The sequence below is a fragment of the Pseudochaenichthys georgianus genome, chromosome 17 (assembly GCF_902827115.2).
Source record: "Pseudochaenichthys georgianus chromosome 17, fPseGeo1.2, whole genome shotgun sequence".
NCBI lineage: Eukaryota > Metazoa > Chordata > Actinopteri > Perciformes > Channichthyidae > Pseudochaenichthys > Pseudochaenichthys georgianus.
In genome coordinates, this window is record NC_047519.1 from 13,082,139 (window position 1) to 13,105,991 (window position 23,853).

Genomic DNA, 23,853 nt, shown 5'->3' on the forward strand with positions numbered 1-23,853 from the left:
TTTCTCTTTGATCCATTTTGAAATGTCAATGCTCTCTCTGCGATGCGTTTAGCTCTGGATTTCAACTGTAGCCATTTTGATAGGTCAAGGAGGGTATAGGTTGGGTTGCTTGTGCAGTTAGAATGCCACGATTAATGCAGTGCTCAACAAATCCATCTCTGTACTGCACAGGGAGTTTACTGAGGAGTCTGCCCACATGGGAACCACATCTTAATTCGCACCCATCAGGACCTCTAGGGACAGCAGTATTCCAACCAGAGCATGGATAGACAGGGACAGATTATCAAAGGCTTCCACGTCATTAATGCGAACAATGGGGGCATTTAGTATGTGGTTCCCATGTGGACAGACTCCTCAGTAACTCCCTGTGCAGTACAGAGATGGATTTGTTGAGCACTGCATTAATCGTGGCATTCTAACTGCACAAGCAACCCAAACCTATACCCTCCTTGACCTATCAAAATGGCTACAGTTGAAATCCAGAGCTAAACGCATCGCAGAGAGAGCTGTTGAGCTCCACAGACAGGAGAAACCATGGACTGGAAAGGAACGCCAGCCCCCCCAACAAGTCTCCTCTATCTACCTCTTAACAGCATCTGAAATGGATGGCACACCAAAATACTACACCAAAGAAAGGATGAATGTCGAAAGGCCTAAGCCCTACTGCCCCTACTGTAACGTTAGAGACCATTTCCTTGGTTCATGCACAGAATTCAAAGGACTCTCCAAATGAACATTTCAAAATGGATCAAGAGAAAGGCGATGCATTAAATGCGGAAGAATCCATAAAATGGACAAATGCACCTTAAAGAGGCCATGTAATTTATATGCACGGACATTCACTTGACTATTCTCCATGACTTTAATTCAAACAAATCGGCTACAGTGATGTACACATCCCCCTCCTCAGAGCTTCTCTACATGGACAAACCTAACCGCTCCCATAAAGTCATGTTGAAAATTGTCAATGTACTTCTCCACAACGGAGACAGAACCCTCACAACTCATGCAGTCCTTGATGATGGTGCTGATCGATCCATCCTGCTCCCCTTTGCTGTCCAGTGTTTGGGTCTCTCAACACAGCCTGAAGCAATCTCACTACGCACAGTGCGGCAGGATATAGTGATCTTTAAATCTGGGGATAAGGCAATAATGTCCAATTACAGACCAATCAGCATCCTCCCCTGTGTCTCTAAGATAGCTGAGAAATGGGTGTCAAAACTAATCACCAAACATTTAGATAAAGGTTTCACTCCACCCAATGCAATTTGCTTTTTATGCTCACCACTCCACTGAGACAGCTAACTGTGTCTTTGTGGAAAAGGTTAAATCTATGTTGGACACGAGCCCATATGTAGGTGCTGTCTTCCTTGATCTCAGGAAGACTTTTGACACTGTTGACCACCAAGTGCTCCTTACAAAGCTGACGTATTTCAATTTTTCAGCAGATTCAATACAGTGGGTTGAGTCTTACTTATCAAACAGAAAACAGTGTGTTTTGGTCAACGGTACCAAATCCCCCTACCTTGTCAACCCTGTTGGGGTTCCACAAGGTTCCATTCTTGGACCATTACTGTTTTCTCTGTACATTAATGACTAGCCTAATGTATGTCCTGATTTGACTGTACAAATGTATGCCGATGATGCGGTCATCTTTGAATACGGGAAAAATACTGAAATAATAACATCTTGTCTCTCAAATGCTTTGGACAAGGTTCAACACTGGCTGAACAACATTTGGAGTCATATTGGACTCGAACTTGACTTTTAAGAAACATATTAAGAAAGTATCCAATACCGTTAAATTCAACTTGCAAAATATTAAACAAATCAGACCTTTCTTAACTGTCAATGCTGCAAACTCATACCTCCACTGTATGATTCTATCCCACATTGAATACTATTTTACAAACTGGTCGTTTGCTTGTGCCACCAACCTGAAACCCATAGAACAGCTGTATAAGAGAGCTATCAAGGTGTTTGACAGAAAGCCAAATTCATACCACCACTGTACCATCCTTGAAAAACACAATTTCTTGAGTTTTGACCATTTTAAGTCTTTTAAAAGTATGTGTTTTTTTTAATAAATGTTTACATGGACTGCCCCCCCTCCCTTAGAGGAATTCATCCACAAAAATACACTGAAACCAGAGGACCACTTTTGGACAAAATGTCCTCTCCGTTAAAGGCAGCTCATTGTGGAATAGCCTCCCAACCCAATATTACATATTATAGTGATGGTGAATTAACTTCCTATGGGACAATGCATTACATCATACTGTTTGGATTTATTTATATTACTGCATAGAAGGAGCGAGGAACAAAAAGGAACAAGGCCACTGTGTAATGGTGGATGCCATGTTTGCTGCTTTGGTTGATATGATACTAAATGGAAGATATAATCTATGGTAAAATGGTAAAACCAATAAACAAATGATTCAATATTTTCCATGCATTTTCGTATTTCAGACATTATCTTCCTGTTTAAGTCACTTTGAAGAGTGCTAAGCATAAAGAGGATTGTTCTTTGTATTAAGTGTATCTTGTTTTTGGTATACTTCCAGTGGATGCCCCAGCCTTTCAATGTATCCCTAGGAGAATCCCACTGTGGATTATATGCACACAGCAATGAATTATTCATCTAAGATAAACATGCAAAAACATGTCTAAATAAATGACTACATGAAACAAGAGGAGGACATTTCCTAACAACAAAGCTATACGATGTTGTGGAAGGCCCATCATCTTAATTTCCCTATGGATTACGAGAGGAGTAAAAAGTCATCCACTACGCCTATATCCTAAAGCTTTGTAACAGGAAGTTGATACCCAACACCCTTGTTTACTCTCTGAAAATGATTCAGCCATGTGTTCCACTGAGCTCTGCCATAATTAGGAGCTTAATCAGGCGAGGAGTTGATGTGGAATGAGACAATAATAGACACTCCCCCTTAGCAAAATGTTTACAACCGTCTGCCTTGTTAAGGGTTTAAGGAATAGCACGAAACAAAAAAAACTGTTCACAATCTGATTTGTGTCTCATGGAAAACAGGCTATTGTGAAGCATTTTGTCCATTACAGTCTATGTATAATGTGAATATAGCAGGAATATATCGTCCAAAACTATTTCTAGTAGTCAAATAAGCTTTGAATCCTTTCCAGCAAGATCCTAAAAGTGATTACTTTGTCGACTATTTGTCACCTTGAAATGTTCAAAAAGAGACTCTGCCTTAGAAAGATCATTTGATATAGATGAAAAATACAATTGAAAGCATTTTTGCACACCAACGATTTCTGAGGTACAACATCAAAATAAGGTGTTGCTGTCCACAATCATTTGGAGCACTGTGTATGCTACTCATTCATTTGATAATGAGACCCAAAGGAAAGTGTGTTTAGAGCAGTGTGTTTTGCCAATGAAGCGTTGGGAGATATCCCACCCGTTCCATTTATCACTTAACCAAACAAGTTAAATGTGCATGGTAGCCTACTTTCCCTCTGCGATACTACCTCCTCCAGGCATGAAAAGTCCCCTGACAGCATTCAAAACTGTACACATTACAAACCCACTTATTTCCTGGAATCATATTTTAGATAGGGAGAAATTCGTCAATGCCGTAAAAAGAGAAGCCCACAAAGCAAGCCCTGCTTTACCTTGTTTTTCAAGCTAAGATATGTAAAGTTGATACCTGTTTGGTACACTATACTGTCATCATCTCCTTCTGGTAAATGCCACAAGGAATAGTCAGTGTGGACTTTGCGAGACGAAAAGGCCGGATTCGAGGGTGTCTTTTTAAAAGCCTTGGTGTGTAATTGAGTAGTGACTCGTTTTGATGGTAATGGTGTTCAAGCAAGCAAAGGGGAATGCCAACAAAAGGATAGAGGATAAAGGACAACACACAAACTGTGGGCTCACCTTTCATCAATGCATCGTATACAGAACATGCATGCAAGACAACAGTGGTTGCTTCACAGCAGGTGTTGGCGCCACTAGGCGTCACCCAGACAGATCAGAATGAGCCTAGTTCTCCCTCCAGTCCTCAGAGCAGCCCCGTCCAAAACACCAAGCTCTGATAGGGGTTCAACCCGACCAACAAACCTCCCAACCCAGGCCACCAGTAGTTCAATCTTGGCAATAAAGCCAGTATATTGGAATAAACCCTCATTGCAAGTCTATCAAGGTCCTGACTGCTCTTACCTTGCATCGACGTGTACTCTGCTTTGCTATTTTATGTTGACCTGCTCCTGAAAACCCCAGGTGAAAGACTTGGATAAGATCTTTTAATATTGGTATTAAGTATCTCAAACTCTAACCCTTACATTTCATTTGTATTTGTTCCGTTCATGGTATGCACAACTTAATGTATAACAATTATTTGCAAAACATGTCTCTCTAAACACACCATACCCGAAAAGGAGCAGGGAGAAGAAAAGTATCTTATATTACCTGCCCCTTTAAGTTGACCCAGGTAGGGCACCTTAGCGGACAATTATCCGTGTAAATGTACTCCAAGTATTCTGCAGTACAACTAGGGTTAGTTAGGGTACGTTTTTCACAAAAAGTTCATGTAACAGTCTCAATAGTCAATTAACATGCTCCACAGTTGTTCATATGACTTTAAATCTAACATACTAGCATTGTACAGTGTTTCATTATTACAGTTATATGTAGATAGACTGATTTATTCTGTACTTGTTTTGATATCTTAAGTGCATTTTAAAGAGTGTGATTTTCAAACTGCAACATTAAACTCTTATTTACATAATTAACAGTGTCTTAACAAGCTGTAGGAGGTGAACGTCTCCGTCGCCAAGCATTGATTTTGCCGGCTAGAATGACAACTGTTGCCAACCCGGATAATTAACATTCATTCGGAGTTGGCCTAACAACTGGAGGAAATTCTCGGGTTGCTTGGTTTCATATATGCAGACGAGAGAGCTGTGAGGCAAATAAGGCATGAGCTGAAAGCGACAGGCTCACATCGTTTTTCTGAAATCAACCTGAAGTTCGTTATTGTATGTTGGCTCCTCACTTGGCCGACTTATCCACACAGTCAGCAGTTGGATGTGCAGCGGCGGCTGTGACACCCCGATCATGGAGGCTATTAAGGTACTTCAGAACCATTAGCGCGCCAACGCCGCGATTTGCCTCATAACTCACACTTCTCGGAGTCATAACTCAGTCACATCTGAACACATAGACCTTAGACACACAGTTTTTAGTATGACTTACAATCTCATGGGATATCATTATCTATAGTGTCCATCGCCAATAAATGTCACTTAGAAATCATTGAGTTAAGACGCTGCTTATTGCTGCAGAACCTGCTCGAGAATTGATGATCATCTTCCATTTTGGATTTTTCAGAGAGTAAGTTAGTTATATACCATCATGAAACAAGTATATGTAACGTTCAGATAACACACTATGTAAAACAGGAATAAAAAGGACTTAATTGATTATATCCAAATAACTTCTGGTACATTTTAGTAAACTATTACTATATGGACTAAAATGTATCAAACTAACTCTAAATCTAACCCTAGCCCTAACCGTCAGTCTTCGAAAATAAAAAAAGCCAAGTCTACGACAGTAAGTGGACTATTCTGACCAATGGTCTTACCACCAAGCAACTGCATTGTCATATCCTGTTTCATTCATGTGGAAAATATGTCTCTTATAAAAACACTATTAAGACCATAACTACAATTTGATTGATTTATTGAAAATAAATTAACAATTTTAATTTGCAATGATCTTGCTGCTCAGAAAAAAAACCCACAATGAGAGCTTTCATTCTAATCGTTCAGCCTCGTTCAATAATTATTACTTCTCCGCGGAAGACGTGACATATCTCTTGTTATCTTAATTTCAGTAATGGAAAAAGAAAGTTATCTTTCCCGTCAGCCCTTCTGAAAATCAGACCGAAATGTAATTGAACAAAAGCAATATAGTGTCAACTATTTCCACTTTAATTGGAAAAGGGTCAGCAATTATCCTGGTAGAGAGAATACATTAAATAAAGGGTGACACTGGCCGTCAAGGCCGCTTGCTTTCTCTATTCATTCACAGGGGGGCTAACTGGCATGTCCTGTTCAAGGTAATAAAGGACCAATTAGGAAGGTTGACAAAAAGGTATTGGCCAATGAGACACATCAGTGTATCCAACGGCAGAGAGGCTCGAGCTGCTCAGCCTCTTTCTGTACCACTAAAAGAATGATTTACAATTTAATGTTCAATGAGGACAATTATGTCCAATGATTTAACTCGATTATAAAATCTTCATGGCGAGCAGCGTCCATTATCTAAATGACTAATTTGGTTTAAATTGTATTGACTCTAATGCAACAGTACACTGGGTTCTGAAATAATTCAATTTCATTTATCAACACTATAGTCACGCAGCAACCCAGGAGGAAGACCTTTTTCATATATCTTTTCCACACATTGACTTCATGATCACAGTGAAATTAAGTTAAATGCTATCAGAGAGTCATTTGAGAAGCCAATTAGGTTGGCCTGAATGGAGTTGCTGTAGAAGTATATTCCTAGAGATGTGAATGTACAAGCTGGACTTGGAGAAACAAGCCGATTTATCATTGCAGAGGTGAGAGGAATCCATGAGTGAATGTTTGATGAGGCACTTTGCAGCCCGGCAGGACTCTTCTCTGCCTGGATGTGAAATCCTGACAAGACCTTCGGGTCAAAAAGGTCAGAGGAGTCTTCTGCTGCCTGGCGCAAAATCAACGATGCATGTGTTTATGCTCTTAAGCAGCCCGGTGTTTGTTTTCACATAGCGTTCTTCATATAATGAGTACTAGAAAGTGAACACAAGCAGAGCAACTTCTAAGACGATGCTGCATACGTCTAATGAGCCAACGCCTTACCAATATGGTACTCCAAGCTGGGTTAAACAAACAGAAATGATCATTTGGCAAACTCCAACATGGTGAGTGTATGAATGTGTGATGCTGCCGGGGTGGGAGGGAAACACACAATCACCGTGCATTTGTGTGCATACAGGAAGAGCAGGCTGTCAACATACAGTCATCTCCTTCCATTATGTTTGGTTGCCTGTCTGTTGTCGCTTCTCATTCATTCGCTGTGGGTGGTTGCTGAGTTACTCACTCTGGGTGAAGCGTGGTGGGTTGTCATTGACGTCAGTGAGCCTGACAGTGACGGTGGTGGTCCCAGATAATCCACCCAGGTGGCCCCCCATGTCTTTGGCCTGGAGCAGAACCAGGTACTGGTCCTGGGTCTCCCTGTCCATGTCCGGTACGGCCGTACGCAGGATGCCTGGTGGAAGAACACACACACACGTGAGCATCCCGGTGACCATGATGAAGCATTTCGAGCAAAGGGAAATAAACGCTTTCCTCTTGGAAACGGCCCCCAAATGACCATAATATATCTGTGGGGGACAGAATGTTCTTTTGATCAATATTTATGACTCTATGGTAACCAGGCGCTGAACCTGCTGGCTTCCAATGTACACTCTGTGGCCTGCGCTCTGTTGTGGAACAAAAGCTGCACATTGGGATTTCATCCAGCCCTACTCTCATTTTTGATGGAATATCCTCTACGGTAGCAAGAATGGTAACACAACTTATTTGCATCATGATTATCTCTTGCCTAAGCCTTAGGTGTCACTTTCTAATCAAGCATTGTATAGGTTTACAAGTTGTAACTAATGACCTTATCTATGGTTGATAAATCATCTAGTGCTTTTTGTGCTTTTCCCTTTCCTGTAGTGTGTGTGCATGTAAATGGTCTGCAAAGGCTAACATCTCAAAGTTCTTCTCTTCCACACACTCCCCCCCTCCGACTGAAACGCCTCCATTGACATAGTGACATCACTACGTAATGTCTATTTGCTAGCACTCCAATACATTATACTTCATTGGCTAAGGGGAGGGACATATTTAACCTGTTAAGCCCTGAGCCTGTTTACTAACTCAGACTAACTTCACTTCTAAAAGAGGTACATTAATAATCTTTTTCTCAAAGCAATGATAAACCTGTGAGTTGGATGTAGAAAAGTCAGAATCAATATATTTTTATTTTATTTTAAAGTAAATTCAGATTGAACATAGTAAAACAATTTAAATGATAGTGTCCGTCCAAATAAAAACATTACTTATAGTGAAAATCACCCTTGAATGATGGGATCGGAGACTAAAAGCTTTAGGAATCCAAACTATACCATATAATAAGTACCCCTGTATAAGATTGATGCCAAAAAGTGAAATTTTGCCTTTTTAGAGAGGTTTAGAAAAGACAAAAAACACTTCTAGGGTCATTTGGGTGCATTTTTCCATATCTCTGGAACCCACCGGGCGATTTTGATGATTGACATCTCTTTGTAACGTTAGAGCCAATAGAATCGAGGGGAAGTTCCTAAAATCGATCTAAACATTATCCATTGGTGAATAGAGTGATGCGTAGACAGAAATGCCCCGGAACCGGAAGCTGTCACTCTGGCTATCGTAGCAGCTAATAGGAAATCTCCGTTATTGAAATAAAAATGGAATGATGGATCAGTAATCATTTCAAAGTGACACAGACATATGGATTAACATATAGATTAACCTTCAGCAGCATTTCTATCGTTTTAATGCCATTGAACACAACTTTTGATCAGAACAACAACAACGGTAAGACTTATTTTCCGATTTGGTCCCGTAAAGCTAATTGTGTTGTTGTTGTTTGTTGTCATTTGGCCGCGAGGTCGGATCGCTCAGTGATGATACTTATACCCCTAGAATCTGTGGAATCTCAGCTTGCTAATCGATATCGTGTGTGTGCAGATCTGATATGTAATAAGGGTATTTATACCTAGAGTTCTGTGCTAAGTGTGTTAGCATTTTTTCGCTCAGGGCTCATTTAGACGCTTCTTGTGGACTTGTGTTTTGTTTCGGTAAAAAAAATGGTTCGTATCGTCAGTTAGCTGAGTTTCTTCCCGTGAATAGGGTATGACACATTAATAGGTTTTTACTAGTGCTGTCAAAATTATCGCGTTAACGGCGATAATACATTTTTTTAATTAATTGCGTTAAAATATTTAACGCATTTAACGCATGTGCAGAATGGCCCGCCCCATACGTGCCACCAGTGGCAGCGCCAGGGTATGGCTGGGGTAGGCTACACCCATACCAAGAAATGGCTTAGCCCCACCATGAGACATGATGTTAAAGTAAGCAAAATAAAGTCTGCCAACTCGCGCGGAGTACAGACAGCAGTAAGATTGATTTCAGTAGCCACGGTTTTGAAAACTTTTGTCACGTAGTGATCGTCTTCTCAATAGAACATCTTTGATAACGGCGTGGTGTTGTTGCAGGAAGTCCCGACGGAGAATACTTTTGCTGGGCAGACCCATATAATAGTAATAATATGGCTCTGGTACAGGGGTGCACATAACTGGTACGCAGGTTATGTGCGTAATCTGAAATGCGTACCGTCACTTGTGTCACAAAGCGCATTTGCGTACGGACTACTTGTGAAGCTTTTCCAGAAGGCGGTTAGATCACCGGACGACAGAGTCGGTCTCCGTGTGCACAGACAGGCTGCTGTTAACGTCGGTCTGTACAACGGACTTGTGCCAAAACTACGCCAACCGGCTGCGGGGGGAGAATCCCCCCCCTCACTGGAGAACTGCGCTAAAACAGCTGATCACAACGTTCACACTCTGTGGTCACGAAGTACTCCACTAGCCGCCGCCCCCCTCTGTCGACTTTCCTGAAGTACTCCCCGTTGATAGAAATCAACACGTAATGAATTAAGACCCCACGGTTTGATGATTGATAGGTGTGTGGGCTGTCTTTCATTTTGACACGCAGACATTTTTTATAATAAACATACTGTATGTTAAATGGATATATCCGCCTTCTTTCATTTATCTTTCCATTCCCACAACAATATACATAAAGAAATGGCATATTTTGGACATAGTTCGAATGGTGATTAATCATGATTAATTAATTTTTAAGCTGTGATTAATCTGATTAAAAATTGTAATCGTTTGACAGCCCTAGTTTTTACATTACATTATTATTACATTGCATTTAGCAGACGCTTTTATCCAAAGCGACTTACAATAAGTACATTCCACCAGGAAGACACAACCTTGAAGAAAACAGAATCATATAAGTACATCAGGTTTCATAGAGCCAAACATTTCAAGTGCTACTCACTGGCTATAGATAAGCCAGTCCTTTATTAGTATATAAGTGCTCTGTTAGCAGTTCTTGTTAGTAATTCTATCGATCGAAGTGGAGTCGAAAAAGATGAGTGTTCAGTCTGCGCCGGAAGATGTGCAAGCTATCTGCTGTCCTGATGTCAATGGGGAGCTTTTTTTTTTAAATGTTAAGAAGCCCTGAGACACAGTTTTCGTGAAAAATAAATGCGGGCGGGGGCCTCCGGGTTGAAACGGTTAAGCAGATGACCAATCACAACAGAGCCTGCCAGCAGACTGGGCTCTGGTTTCAGACAGAGGGTGAAAAGAGGTGCTGCAGCACAGGCAGTATGAGGAAAAATTGAGTTTTTTTAACTTTAAAGCATGGAGACATGTCACAGGAGAGGCACAACATACAAATATGAACCTGAAAATGAGCATCATATGTCCTCTGAGATGCTTTGTGGATGTCATTTGTATTAGTAACTTTATGTCCAGCAGGCATGTCGGTTGTCTATCAATACAGCTAGTTGGCTATTTAACAATGTAGTGTACATTGCTTTTATTAATGACCTACGAACACCTTATGGCTAAAGTCCTGTGAAAAACACCTGACCTTTTTCAGAGGCCACTGGATAAACTGTGTTCCAGTTGTAAAACAGCACACCCAATTGACTTCAACTAAAGTAGATGACCTATAAAATGGTGGACTGGAGTCTTAACAGACACAGTGACCTTATATTAATGGCTTATGAACTTGTTTAACAGCATGATGCTTATTATGAACTAAGAAAGCCATGAACCACATTAGAGGCTTCATTGAGACTACAGTTATATTAGTAAGTCATCAATAAAAGGTCACAGGTTTCTTGCTTTACAATAAGGCCATAGCCTGCAGTTTGAAATGAAAAATGTAATAAGTTGTTATTTCATGGAGGTTGGTCCATATGCTCTGCAGCTCTTCTGGAAAGGGTAACTTGTAAAACGATTCATTTGAGGGCTCTCGGATGACGAAAGAGGTACAAGACAAACTAAGTCAGGCTGCAGCAAAATGTAGTTTCTTACAAACGGGCAATCCAAAGGTTTCAAGGGAAATATCGCTCTAATTTTCAGGTTCATACTTGTATTTTGGGTTTCTCTTAGAACATGCGATTCTTTAATTATAAAAAAAGATACTCATACTGTCTGAGTCTGCCTGTCTCCACTCTCTGAAAGGCGCCGCATTAACTTGTCTTTAGGCCCCATTGCGAAGAAGCCAAGTCTGCTCTGTCTGGCCTGCATGTGACAAATGTGTGTTTTTTGACATGCTCTTTTTTTCAATGATTGTTGGATGCCTGGGAGTTGAAAGATCTGCCCAGCTTTAACACCCCCAAATGCTTTGATTGTTACCTTTAAAGTGCGTTCCAAAGCCTGGTGCTGCTGGATAAGGTTCTTGTTGGGGCACCAAGGTACCATGTTAAAGCAAAACTAATGTTAGGGGGTTGAGGTTGCCCTCAAGTAGAATATGTGGGGTTGAATATCTATCCGCCTAATCTGTAGAATACAATATCCGTAGAACCCTCAAGGTTAATTCGAAAAACCGTATCTTGATGAAACCCTTTGAGAATAAAGGTAGAATTTGTGTTAGCACCCGGTTCTGGTTTGAGACCTCCAAGGAGGTTCTGGGTGAAACAGATGGTTCAAGGTATAACCTCTGCGGTGTGAATAGGAAAAACCGGTACTTTTCAGGCTCCAGATCCGAGCCGTAGCTGACAACGCGTTGGTGTGAAAGGGGCATTAGATGTGCAATAAACCTGTCAGTGTGGTTGGTTCCTCACTAATTATCAATGGTAATGGTCTCTGCTGTGTACAAATCCAATAGCTTCTAGTGTCACGATACCAACATTTTGGTTTCGATACCAAGTCAAGAATTGCGATTCCGATTCTTTTTTGATACTTTACTTTTATTATTTTATGATCAATACAATTGTAGTTTATCTGTTTTCTTACAACATGGTCTCTTCTCTATACTTGAGTTTATGTGATTTCTTTGATAGTTCACTTTATATTTTATTAACATGTATAGTACAGTAATATAAATAATTATTGACCAAATGCACATTGCAGATTGGTAAGTTAGCTAAAAGATAGCCATATCCTCCTGGGAGCCAGCCCATTGAAAATGTCCACTGTAGTGGACATTTTGTTAACATGCATCTTCTTTTACTCTTTTGAGCTACTCTATCAATCCCTGATGTGCTGTACCGAGGACATCCTGGTCTTTCCAGTGATATGTCATTGGTTAAAATTGCATGCTGGGAAGTTCCTCTTTCTTTTCATCCAAAATGTCTGGCATACCAAAAACAAAATTGTATAGAAGCAGGAGGAGAAGTCAAATATTGTTGAATAATTGTCATTTTTACCATGAAAATCATATATATTCTTGTTTATTAACATGTGAGGAACTATATAATTAGTTCTGAAAGCAATTAAATAATTCTAAATTAAATATATTAAATAAGTTTTCAAATAACAGCCCTTTTATAAATGTCCATTCTAGTGGACGTCATTCATGGACTTTAATAATAAATAATTCCTTGCATTTATTATTGCGCTTTTCCAGTGCTCAAAGCGCTTTACAGATACACATTACACATATTTTTTATACATGCAATGGTCATGTACTGTGGACAATACCCACAGGAGCAAGTTCAGGTGAAGTGTCTTGCCCAAGGACACAACGGCTTTACAGACGCAGCAGCGGCGGGTTTCACCCCTTGATCTGATGATCACTGCACAGTGCACTGCGCCACACCGTCCATCTTCACGCTTCGAAGTCATCGAGGCATTTTTACAAGTAGACATGAGTGCTTTTCCTGACAATCTGACAGCTTTTCTCTGAGACACCCAGTTTCCATCTGACAGCTACAATACATGACTTAATGTCCCGTTAAAGGCAGACACACACATATAATCACAGATATGTGAAGAAGCTCATATGGGAAAGATAAATCACCCATCGCTGACAGCCAGACATGCTGACGGAGCGTAAAATCTCGTTCTGCATCTCACAACAGCACACCGAGACACATCAATACATTCGACATTGATCACCTGCTCTGTGTAAATGACCTCATTCAGCTACGTATGATTGGATGTCCCACATCACGTGCTGGATTCTCTCGCCACACATCTGCCAAACAAACAAAGGCCCGGATGACTCAGCTCAAGGTGAATCACATTCAACGTGGGCGTTTTTTTAATGCTAACAAACATCAGGAGCTTGTGTAGATTGCGGGCAGAATTTGTAAGCAAACCAACCGAATATACGGGTAAATGTGCTCGCCTCGGAGGGTACGCTTTGAGAAAGACCTTTGGTGATGAAGCCGACGGGCATCAGGGTGATTGAAAAAGTGAGATAGAGAGCGAAAAAGAAGAGAGCAGACACGATCAGAATACTAAGGCACAGTGTCTAATACACACTCGACAGAAATAGGTTTATATTCGCCAATTAGCATTTGAAAAAGCTGCCGCAGCTCTCTTGGCTTGTCGCAGAGGTCCTCACGTGTCAAAGCAATCAGTTACTAAACATTGACATTCAATGAGCAGAACACAAGTATCGGCCACCTGTGACCCTTGTGGCTTCAAAATAAACGCTCACATGCAGACTCGAACTCCTACATTCAGACGAGAAAACGACTCCAGCTGCCTTGACGTGAGCTAAATGCTAAGTGTGTATACGTGGGCTGTCAATCAAATCATCTGAAGCAGTTAGAGCTCCATTTCTGAGGCAAGAGAGCCATGATTTCCCTCTAAGGTACGGTGCTAAAAAAAGTAATCATAATAAAATAAAATATAAAAATAAGTAAAAGCGCCCTTTAAAACTTTGTGCCCTGGGGTGACTCCCTGGTAAGCGGAGGCATATCGAGACAGGCGCGCGGCAAACAGGTTCTTTGAGCCTCCTGTAATCTCGTCTCGACGAGTTCACAAACCCTCGCTGACATCTCGCTTTGAACACATGTCTTTTTGTTTTTGCCTCATCCAGAAATAATAACATTAGGCTGCTGCTCTGTTTTGTTGCATTCACACAGGCCCTGGCAGCATGAATACATTTCTGCCTACTCATACTGGAGGGAACCAGATAGGGGGGCACTGGCAGAGGGGGAGATACGTGTGTGTGCGAGACAGTGTGTGTGCGAGACAGTGTGTGCATTTGAGACCAGGGTGGTTGAGGCGGAGGGAAAAGGGAAGTGGGAAAGATGGATGACTAAGTGTGACAAGAGAACGAGGGGGGAAAGAGTAAGTTTGAATGTGTGTGTGTGTCACTGTGAGTGTGTTCACAACTGAGGCCTTGAATGTGCTTGTTTGCACACACAGCAGGCGTGTTTGTAATTCGACATCTTGACTATATTTGCTTTTCTGCAGCTTGTGTGTATTTCGAATTTTCTTTTGCATTTCTTCATGCTTTTTTTATTCAACAACACACACACACACACACACACACACACACACACACACACACACACACACACACACACACACACACACACACACACACACACACACACACACACACACACACACACACACACACACACACACACACACACACACACACACACACACACACACACAAACAACTCCACAAATGGATAAACACACTCACCTGTCTGGGGATCGACAGAGAAGTGCTGTTGGCCCTGCACCAGTGTGTACACTAGCCTGGCGCTGTTCCCGTAGGTTGGGTCATCAGCATCTGTCGCTGTCACCTGGATTATAGACGTGCCTGCGGGGAGAAGAGGGGGGGGGAGCAAGGAAGGAGGAAAGGAAGGATGGAGTTAGAACTAGGCGGACAACATTTTTAGCATTTTCTGAGCATAAGAAAGCTTTTCTCTGAATATAACTTCCACTTTCACTCTTTTTTTTTTTTGCAATCTCCCTCCAATGGCAGTGTGACAAATACTTTATTCGCCCCCCCCCCCCCCGCGCGCATCCTCTCCCTGGTGCCCACCCCCCTCGATTCCCTCAGTCTCACTTCATTTCTCTTCATCTCCGTATCCAATTCCTTTCAGGCTGCCTCTCTCAATAGGACCGTCTGTCTCTAGGACGGACTTCTTCTCCCTTAAATCTTTCTTCTACGGCTCATAGAATGTCAATTTGGCAGCAACATTTTTTATCGGAAAAACCATATAAAAACTGTAAACACATTTCATATGTCGTGTATTCATATAGTATGTCTATATTTATGCAAGTGAAGGGAGACAGACATTTCCCCAGTGGGACACGAGCCAGACGAGATAGGAGGAAGAAGGGGATCTGTGGGAGCAGCTGCTACTTTATTTCTAATCAAAGCCATGACAGTATCACTATGGAGAAGATAGGTGGAGTGTGTGTGTGTGTGTGTGTGTGTGTGTGTGTGTGTGTGTGTGTGTGTGTGTGTGTGTGTGTGTGTGTGTGTGTGTGTGTGTGTGTGTGTGTGTGTGTGTGTGTGTGTGTGTGTGTGTTTGTGTATGCGTGTGTACAGAAAGCACAGAGCGGTGTATAAGATCATCTGCTAAGGGATCCACTACGGGTAGTCAAGAATCAGATTGGTTATTGACAGATGGCAGATGTGAAATCGGCAAATATTGCATCAGAGAGCGATCCAGAATGAGTGTGTGTGTGTGTGTGTGTGTGTGTGTGTGTGTGTGTGTGTGTGTGTGTGTGTGTGTGTGTGTGTGTGTGTGTGTGTGTGTGTGTGTGTGTGTGTGTGTGTGTGACAATATGACTGATAAAATGTTTTTCTTTTCTTATAAAGATTATTAAAGTGAAATGTAAAAACGTTACAATCTAACCTGCACAACTTTCTATTTTTCTTTTGTTTTTGTGTTGCTGACTTTTTTGAGAGCGAGAGGTATTTAAAATGTGTTCAATGTCATTATAGCACTTTGGCAATATTGTATTTGTTATCTAAATGCAAATAAAGCATATTGAACTACATTTAATTCAAATTGGGATTCAATGCAGCATCATCGATTTAAGCAGGTTCTAAATAGTGACAAACGAAAAGAGAACACCAGTTAGTTTCATTATGGATTCTATTTTTGTAGCGTTGCTCCTCTGCATAGCACTTTAATTTAAATGAAGGGCCCTATTATTGAAACCTCTTTTCACCCTCTGTCTGAAACCAGAGCCCAGTCTGCTCTGATTGGTTAGCTTGAAGACCAAACCCCCAGAAGCTTAAAAGGGCCCCATTTAAAGATGATTTATTTACCAGTCTTTATTATAGAGTAAGAGTTGAAAGGAGGACTTGCAATGTGATCATTTGTAGAACATCTTCCATACATATCATGTTAGCGTAATTACCGTCACCCACAGTTTCTGTTGATGATGATAACATACTGTATTGTTGTGAGATCTATGAGCACAACAACAACAATGCAATGAAATACGTAAAGGAGATTAATCCTCCAAATTATGTTTTTTTGCAACGTGAGCTCACCTGTAGTATAAAGTTGGTAATACATTGTTGTAAATTGTTTACCAATTGCAAAACACATTTACAACAATTAGTATAACTGAGACACAAGAGTTGGCACCTCATTTTTCTTTATGTGTGTTCTCAGATGTTCGGATATTATTTTTAGTCCTTGCTCGGTTATGATTTCTTTCTTCATTTCATACATTTTCTAACCAGCTAAAAAAAACATCACGGCACTATCTACCTTCTTTTGTTATTTCAAAGGACTCCTTCACCATACCGGCTACGCTCAAAGACTGACACACACAGTGCCTGCTATTGAATCCCTTTATGTTTCACTATAGACATTGTAGATTAGTGCAGGGGGGGGGGCTTAAGCAGATAGAAATGTTTCTTCTGACAGCTGAGAAAAGTAATCAGACTTAGGGATCAAACAGTTTGGCTCTGAGGTTGACGCAACAAGTGCAAGGAGGAGGCAAACCGATTGGTATGCAGCCGGCCAGCCGTGCTACAGTATACAGCCAGCCGCACTGCACAAGGATCAAATACCCACAATGCCATGCATCCACCTGGAACGCACAGCACAAGGCATCTGTCCTCTTGGGAAAAAGGGCCATTGCCTAGTTTGTCCTCACACACACAAGTATCATCTTTACTCTCAAATTGTAAATGCAGATCCACATCTGGCAAGACGTTCACACCCAGCCGAGTGAAACAGACGCAGAACACTTTGCAGGCACGCATTTCAAGCTGGGAGCTGTCTCAGTTCCAGCGCACCTTGCATCAGTGTCTCATTTCCGTAGATGAGACGCCGACACCCCCCCACCATCGCCCTTAAATGCCTCATGTAACGAGTGTTTGATAGGATCCTCACGGCAGCGCTATCTACTCAGTCGCACGTGCTGCAAAGCGCCTTGGTAAATATTGAATCGTCAAGTAAATATTGAATCCATGATTGACTGAACAACTCAATCTGAAGACTGAGCCGCGCGATGAGGAGCAGACGCTCACGAGGAAGCTGATAAGATTACTAAATAGTGCTCGTCTTCATCGGCAGGCTGCCTGGCAAGTTCATTATTCTGATCTGAATTAAACAATGGAGTGCGGCAGGGACCTTTGTGTTCCGGAACAACCTTTCAGAGGTAAATGACAGGGCCACATTTACTGGACTAATCTGTTTAGGGGGGAATTATTTAAAATAAAAACCCCTTTTTCCGGCCAATTGTAAAGTTTTCACTGAAAGCAATTCTGCCAGCTTTTAAAAGGTGAGAGTGTAAGCCATTTTCAAGGGGCAGAGCAGGGTTTAAATGGATTAGAGTACTTTTTGTACACACAAACTATTTCCTACAGGCACTCTGCAGTCATGCCCTGAATTGCAATCTCAGACAGTTATTGTCGCTCCAACATCTCACTGCAATATGAGTGCAAAAAGCCATCTCTGCCCTTACCTCTCATTTCCTGGATTCCCATACCAAGCACTCCTGTCGCTCTGTACATGATCTTGCTTCAGTCAAGGCAATATTATCAGGTCACTGTGGCTGTGGCATGCTCCGTCGCAGCTTTTCAAGCCAAACTGATTTATTTGAAAGGGGAAGATAAATATATAATCCTCTATAATTTCTGATTAAATTGGGAAAACGTCCATTTGGCACATTTGTAAGCAATCCAACCACAGTTTCTCTGCTTTTCCGAAGAATGACCACGCTCTGTTCTTACGAATATACTTGCTTAAGTGTAATGTGGGTTTTGGGGGTAAACATTTTCTGATACGAAGACACCGCCATCAATGTCAACAGGAAACAGGACAATGTTTAATAGTGATTTCCAACCCTCACCTACAGTTGGTAGACTATGCAAATCTACATTACACCTGAGGCATCTGGAATCAACTCTTGATTGATTTGAATGTGTTTTCCCCAGAAACCCACTTTTTTTTTTTTTTTTTTTCCCCGCGGTAGTGCTTCAATTTATTCATTTTCTCAGAATCCACAAATCCTGCAGCAGTAAAAAGGATTTCAGAGTGAATTACTTCAAATACGGAGTGCTCTATTTCCCTGAAAGTGGCTGCAAGCACAAACACGGGGTTCCAGTGCAGGTGGGTGTGACCAACTCATTCTTGAATTTGCAACGTGTGAAAGAGGCGTGTCACTCGCAGGTGGAGCCAGGGATGGTTGCAGATTCGGCCCAACCCGTCAGCGCCGTGTCCCGTTTAAACTGTTTCCTAATGAGCCGAGAAAAACTGCTCTTCTCTGGAAAAAGAAACTATCCCAGGGCAGCAACGTGGCTCCAATATGAATAATCACTGATAACCAAGATGATGTCTTATTTCTATGGAGTACAACACAAGCTGTTTCTATTTGCACCATTTGTACATTTTACGCTCAAATGATGAATATAAATATATTCAGTTAGTTATACACCACAAATACTGCAATGAAAACAATACTCTGTTTTGGGGCATAATTCCATAACTCCATTATAATAATAATAATAATAATAATAAGCATATTATTAACACAAGCCTGGGCATAATTACAAACTCTGCATATCTTAAACTGGAGAGTGCATATGGAGGGGGGGGCACTGCATCATTCCCCTGCTGTATGGTGTCTCCAGGTATTTAATCAACAAAAGGGGAACATACCTCATACATCCTGCGAGCAGCTGTGGTGACAGTGTTATTAAAAATCACCCATTTATCTAGCGCATTACAGATTGTGCCTGCATTGCATTGCAATTCTATTACAATTTGCATTAGATTTTTCGGGTTTTAGCGAGGTCCGTGTGCGCACATCCTCCAGCTCCAGCCATGAAATGTACTCCGTCTGGTCTGAGCAGGCGGAAACAGAGATGCAATTTCATGCCAACAGAGTCATAAAATTGAACGGCACCGCCTGAGCTGCTGGCTGCCAACACAAAAAGTGCATTTGTGTACTGGCATAAAACTTCTACAAAAAGAAATGAAGTGTCTGATGTAAGATGTTTAACTTACATGAACTTATAAGATACATTTCCACCATAGGATTAGAAACAGTCTGTTAAATGCAATATGTCTCTATCAAACTTTAAACGCGGCTTGAAAAGGTTTTTGTGTATTCAAATGCTAACATCCCAGCGTTCACAGCAGATGAGTTTTCTCTCCAATAACTCTGGTTTCAGACAGAGGGTGAAAAGAGGTGCTGCAGCACAGGCAGTATGAGAAAAATAAAGAGCTTTTTGAACATTGAAGTAAGGAAACATGTCACTGTAGAGGCACAAAATACAAACCTATACCTGAAGATTAGGAAAATATGTCCTTCTTAATAAAAATAAATGTGTATCTCAAGTGTTTTGGAAACTATGAACATACCAATCACATTGAGTCTGGCCCCAACCTTGTCATCTGATCAGAGATACAGGGTCGCACGATAGAATAAAGATTGACTGAAGCACTCTTTTGTGCACCAGACAATCCTCAAAGGAAGACAGTTAAATCCCCAGGAAATAAGTAGCCTTGAGAGACTTGAGCATGTTGTCCTCAGTAATTGAAATGCCTTGTTGAATGTCCTTGTTTCTTTCTTTAATATGTGCCCTTGTTGAAGTTTTTAATGGCGCTACTTTGAAGCGAGAAATAACTTGTTAAATAAATTGTCGTGAGAATAAAATAGTATTTAATTATTTCGTATCTTATTGAATCGTATCTGTGACGACCCCTCCCCCCTTCTGCCTGGCTGTGCTCCCTGCCTTGCTGTCTTCTGGCAGGTACTGGGAGTGTCGTCCTGTTTGTGCCCGCCCATCTAGAGGCGGAGCCACCAGAAGGCATAAAGGTTTCCCAGCTGCAAGGATCAATCTCTCTGATTCAGATCCTGGCATGCTGCAGCAACCTCAGCCTACAGCCTGTGTTAGGTTTGATGCACCCTCCAACATGCTACAACACCCTTCCACACACTCACACACTGCTCACACTACTGACAGTCTGATTCTTACCACATTATACATCAGAGGTGTTCTTCAACAATCTGTTAAATAAATATATATTTGGCATTAAACTCTGTGTGGCCTCCCTGTTTGTTCCAGCCTTTGGAAGGTTGTAACAAGTGGGGGCTCGTCCGAGATCACTTCCGGTGCTGGATAAAGGACATGGTGACCTATTTCAGTCAGGGAGTGTTCACACAGCTGGTTGGTTGACTCTGAGTTTTGTAGGGGAAAATAGGTCAGGTTGATCTTACTGTCTAAGTAACTGGTCTTACTCACAGTTGTGTTTCTGTCCAAGGCAAGCTATGTTTTCCGGTATTGCTGTTTTGTGTTAAAGGCTGTCAAATGTTTGGAACCCTTATTCCTGTTAGGTATAAGCAATGAGAGACACAAGCCGTCTCCATTGAACCTTTTTTTGTTTTTGTTTGTTATTTTTGTGTAGTAAGTGGCTAGAGCATTTGCTCGGGTGCACTCCATGACTGCCTAGGTGATTTTCAATTGCTGAGAATTAACCGGGTCACTGGGCTTTTGTGCTTAAAATCCTACCACAATTCTACACGAAGACTAGGGGTGAGTGAGTCAGTAAGCATTTGGTAAGGCAGTTAGCCAGAGGAGTGAGGTCTCCATATGTAAAACTGTCTTTCACTATCAGTACTGCTGGAAAAGCCTTGCCTTGGTCGGTAAACAGTTAAATGGCTGCTATTGAAGACTTTGTTGAGTCCCCAAATGAGGATTTGTTGGGTACTTATAAAAAAGATCAGCTTTTGAGAGTGGCTGACCATTACGGTCTTGAACTTCCCAAAAAGTTGAATTGTTGTTGGTAGAAATAAAGGCACAGTTAGTGGAAAAAAGTATTTTGTCTGTCTTTCTGGGGCCTACCTCCCAACAGTCAATTGAGTCAGGTAATGTTTCAGGTGTGGCTCCAGTCCTGTCTGGACTTGGGGTTGGACTGTCATTTAAAGAACAGAAGGAGCTTCTCATGCTACACTTGGAACGTGATGTGGAGATAGAAAAGTTGAGACAAAATGCCCGTCTTCAGGAAGCAGAGATCGCTCAAGTTCAGGTTAGACAAAAACTAGACTTGGAGCGCTACAGATTGGAGCTGATGAGTGAAGGTAAGCTTCCAGCTGAGACCAGGAGAGCTGCAGAGACTGCAAATCAAGCATTTGATATTGCTGTTAATTTGAGGATAGTTCCGAGGTTCAACGAAAAGGACCCAGACATTTTCTTTGTGTTATTTGAGCGTCTAGCTGAGGCACGAGACTGGTCTGATGTTGAGCGCACCCTTCTGCTGCAGTGTGTCTTCACTGGAAAGGCCCAGGAGGCTTTCGCTGCCATGACTGCTGAAGACAGTAGCAATTACCAGTTGGTGAAAGCTGCTGTACTTCAGGCATTTGAGTTAGTACCTGAAGCATATCGACAGCGTTTTAGGTTACTCAGAAAAGAGAAGCAGTCACATATGGAGTTTGCTCGTGATTTAACCACTAGTTTCAACCGTTGGTGTGTTTCCTCACAGGTAAAAACTCTGGAAGATCTGCAGGAGCTTATCTTGCTTGAGCAATTCAAAGGTACCTTGCCTGACCGTGTTGTTACCTACATTAATGAGCAGAAAGTAAACAGAGTTTCAGAGGCAGCCAAGCTGGCAGATGAGTTTACTCTGACCCATAAGGTGTTTTTTGGCGACAGCCGTAGTCGTGGAGATGCGGGATACAAAGAGAGTAGTGCGGGGGCTCACTTCAGTAAAGGTGTTTCAGAAGGAAAAGATAAGTTTCCAGCTAGGATTGACCATGGGAATCGGGGTAAGTTTGACCCCAATCGTGTCTGTAATTACTGTTTTAATAAAGGACACTGGAGAAACGATTGTCCTGAGTGGAAGAGAAAGTCCAGGCCTGGGCCTGTGTCGGCAAAAGCGTCTGGGGCTGTAGCATCGTTACGTGCAGTAGAAAGAGAAAATGTCATTGTGCCTGTGCGGAAACACACTCAGTCCTCCTTATCTGAATCGGTAATTCAGGCTCTTGTCAGTGAACATGAGGAGATAGACCCTGGTTATAAAGCTTTTGTGTCTGATGGGTTTGTTTCACTGGTCGGGAGTAAAGAGAAGGTACCGGTAAAGATATTAAGGGACTCAGGGGCGTTGGACTCGTTTATTGTTGGTTCTGTGTTACCTTTCTCTCCTAAAACAGACACCGGTTCTAGTGTTGAGGTCCGGGGGATGGGATTAACCGTCTTCTCTGCTCCACAGCATAAACTAACATTAGTCTCCAGTCTGCTGCAAGGGGAAGTGGTCATGGGAGTGCGTCCTTCTCTGCCTATGGGGGGCATACAGATCATCTTGGGAAATGACCTGGCTGGTGATCGGGTATGGCCTGAGTCTCCAATCTCCCAGGTAGAAGGTGCCAAGTTCCCCAAAACCACTTCTGTGATGCCTGCCAGCGGCGCAGTAACACGTGCTGCCAGCCGTATTGTTTGTGACCTTACAAAAGATAAGAAAAAACAATCTGTATTTCCTGTGCCTACCTTTCCTTTGCCTTTGTCTTGTAGTGACCTTGGGAAAGAGCAAAAGAACGATCCCACCCTGCAGGCTCTGTACAGCCAAGTTCTACCGGATGAGGAGTTCAGAAGTGCAGCCCGTGGTTATTTTCTCCAGGACGGTTTGTTGGTGAGAAAGTGGGTTCCCCAGGGAGATTGTTTTATGGGTGAGGAAGTTGTGCAAGTTGTGTTACCCAGTAAGTTAAGACTCACTGTGCTTCAGACTGCTCATGATGGCATTGCAGGTCATCTCGGTGTGAAGAAAACATATAATCGGGTTGGCCATTATTTTTACTGGCCACTTCTGAAGAAAGACATTGCTGCTTTCATTAAAACTTGCAACACTTGTCAGTTGACTGGCAAACCGAATCAGGTCATTAAACCTGCGCCTCTGTATCCAATTCCAGTTGTTGGTAATCCATTTGAGCATCTGATTGTAGATTGTGTTGGACCATTACCACGCTCCAAAGCAGGGAACAACTTTTTGCTTACAGTCATGTGTCAGGCTACACGTTATCCTGCTGCCTATCCCCTTCGGAATATCACCACCAGGTCAGTTGTAAAAGCGCTGACACAATTTATAACTATTTTTGGTCTCCCGAAGATCATCCAGTCAGATCAGGGGACTAACTTCACTTCAAAGTTGTTTGCCGAGGTGTTACAGCAGTTGAATATCAAACATTCACAGTCAAGTGCCTATCATCCTCAGAGCCAGGGAGCACTTGAGAGGTTCCACCAATCCTTGAAGTCTCTCCTCCG

At 41.9% G+C, this 23,853-nt stretch overlaps 2 protein-coding genes across 2 annotated transcripts in view; one reads left to right on the plus strand and one right to left on the minus strand.

Moving 5' to 3' along the window:
• The window catches only part of LOC117461967 (zona pellucida sperm-binding protein 3-like), a 526,690-nt gene that overhangs the window by 401,569 nt on the left and 101,268 nt on the right, over window positions 1–23,853 (plus strand). The gene's annotated exons all lie outside the window — the stretch shown is intronic.
• LOC117462554 (cadherin-24-like) overlaps window positions 1–23,853 on the minus strand; it is a 37,356-nt gene that overhangs the window by 684 nt on the left and 12,819 nt on the right. Inside the window, exons 3-4 of the mRNA XM_034104828.1 lie at window positions 14,818–14,937; window positions 7,130–7,297 (exon numbers count right to left, since the gene is read on the minus strand). Coding sequence (XP_033960719.1) covers window positions 7,130–7,297; window positions 14,818–14,937 — 288 coding nt within the window. The remainder of the gene's footprint in view (window positions 1–7,129; window positions 7,298–14,817; window positions 14,938–23,853) is intronic.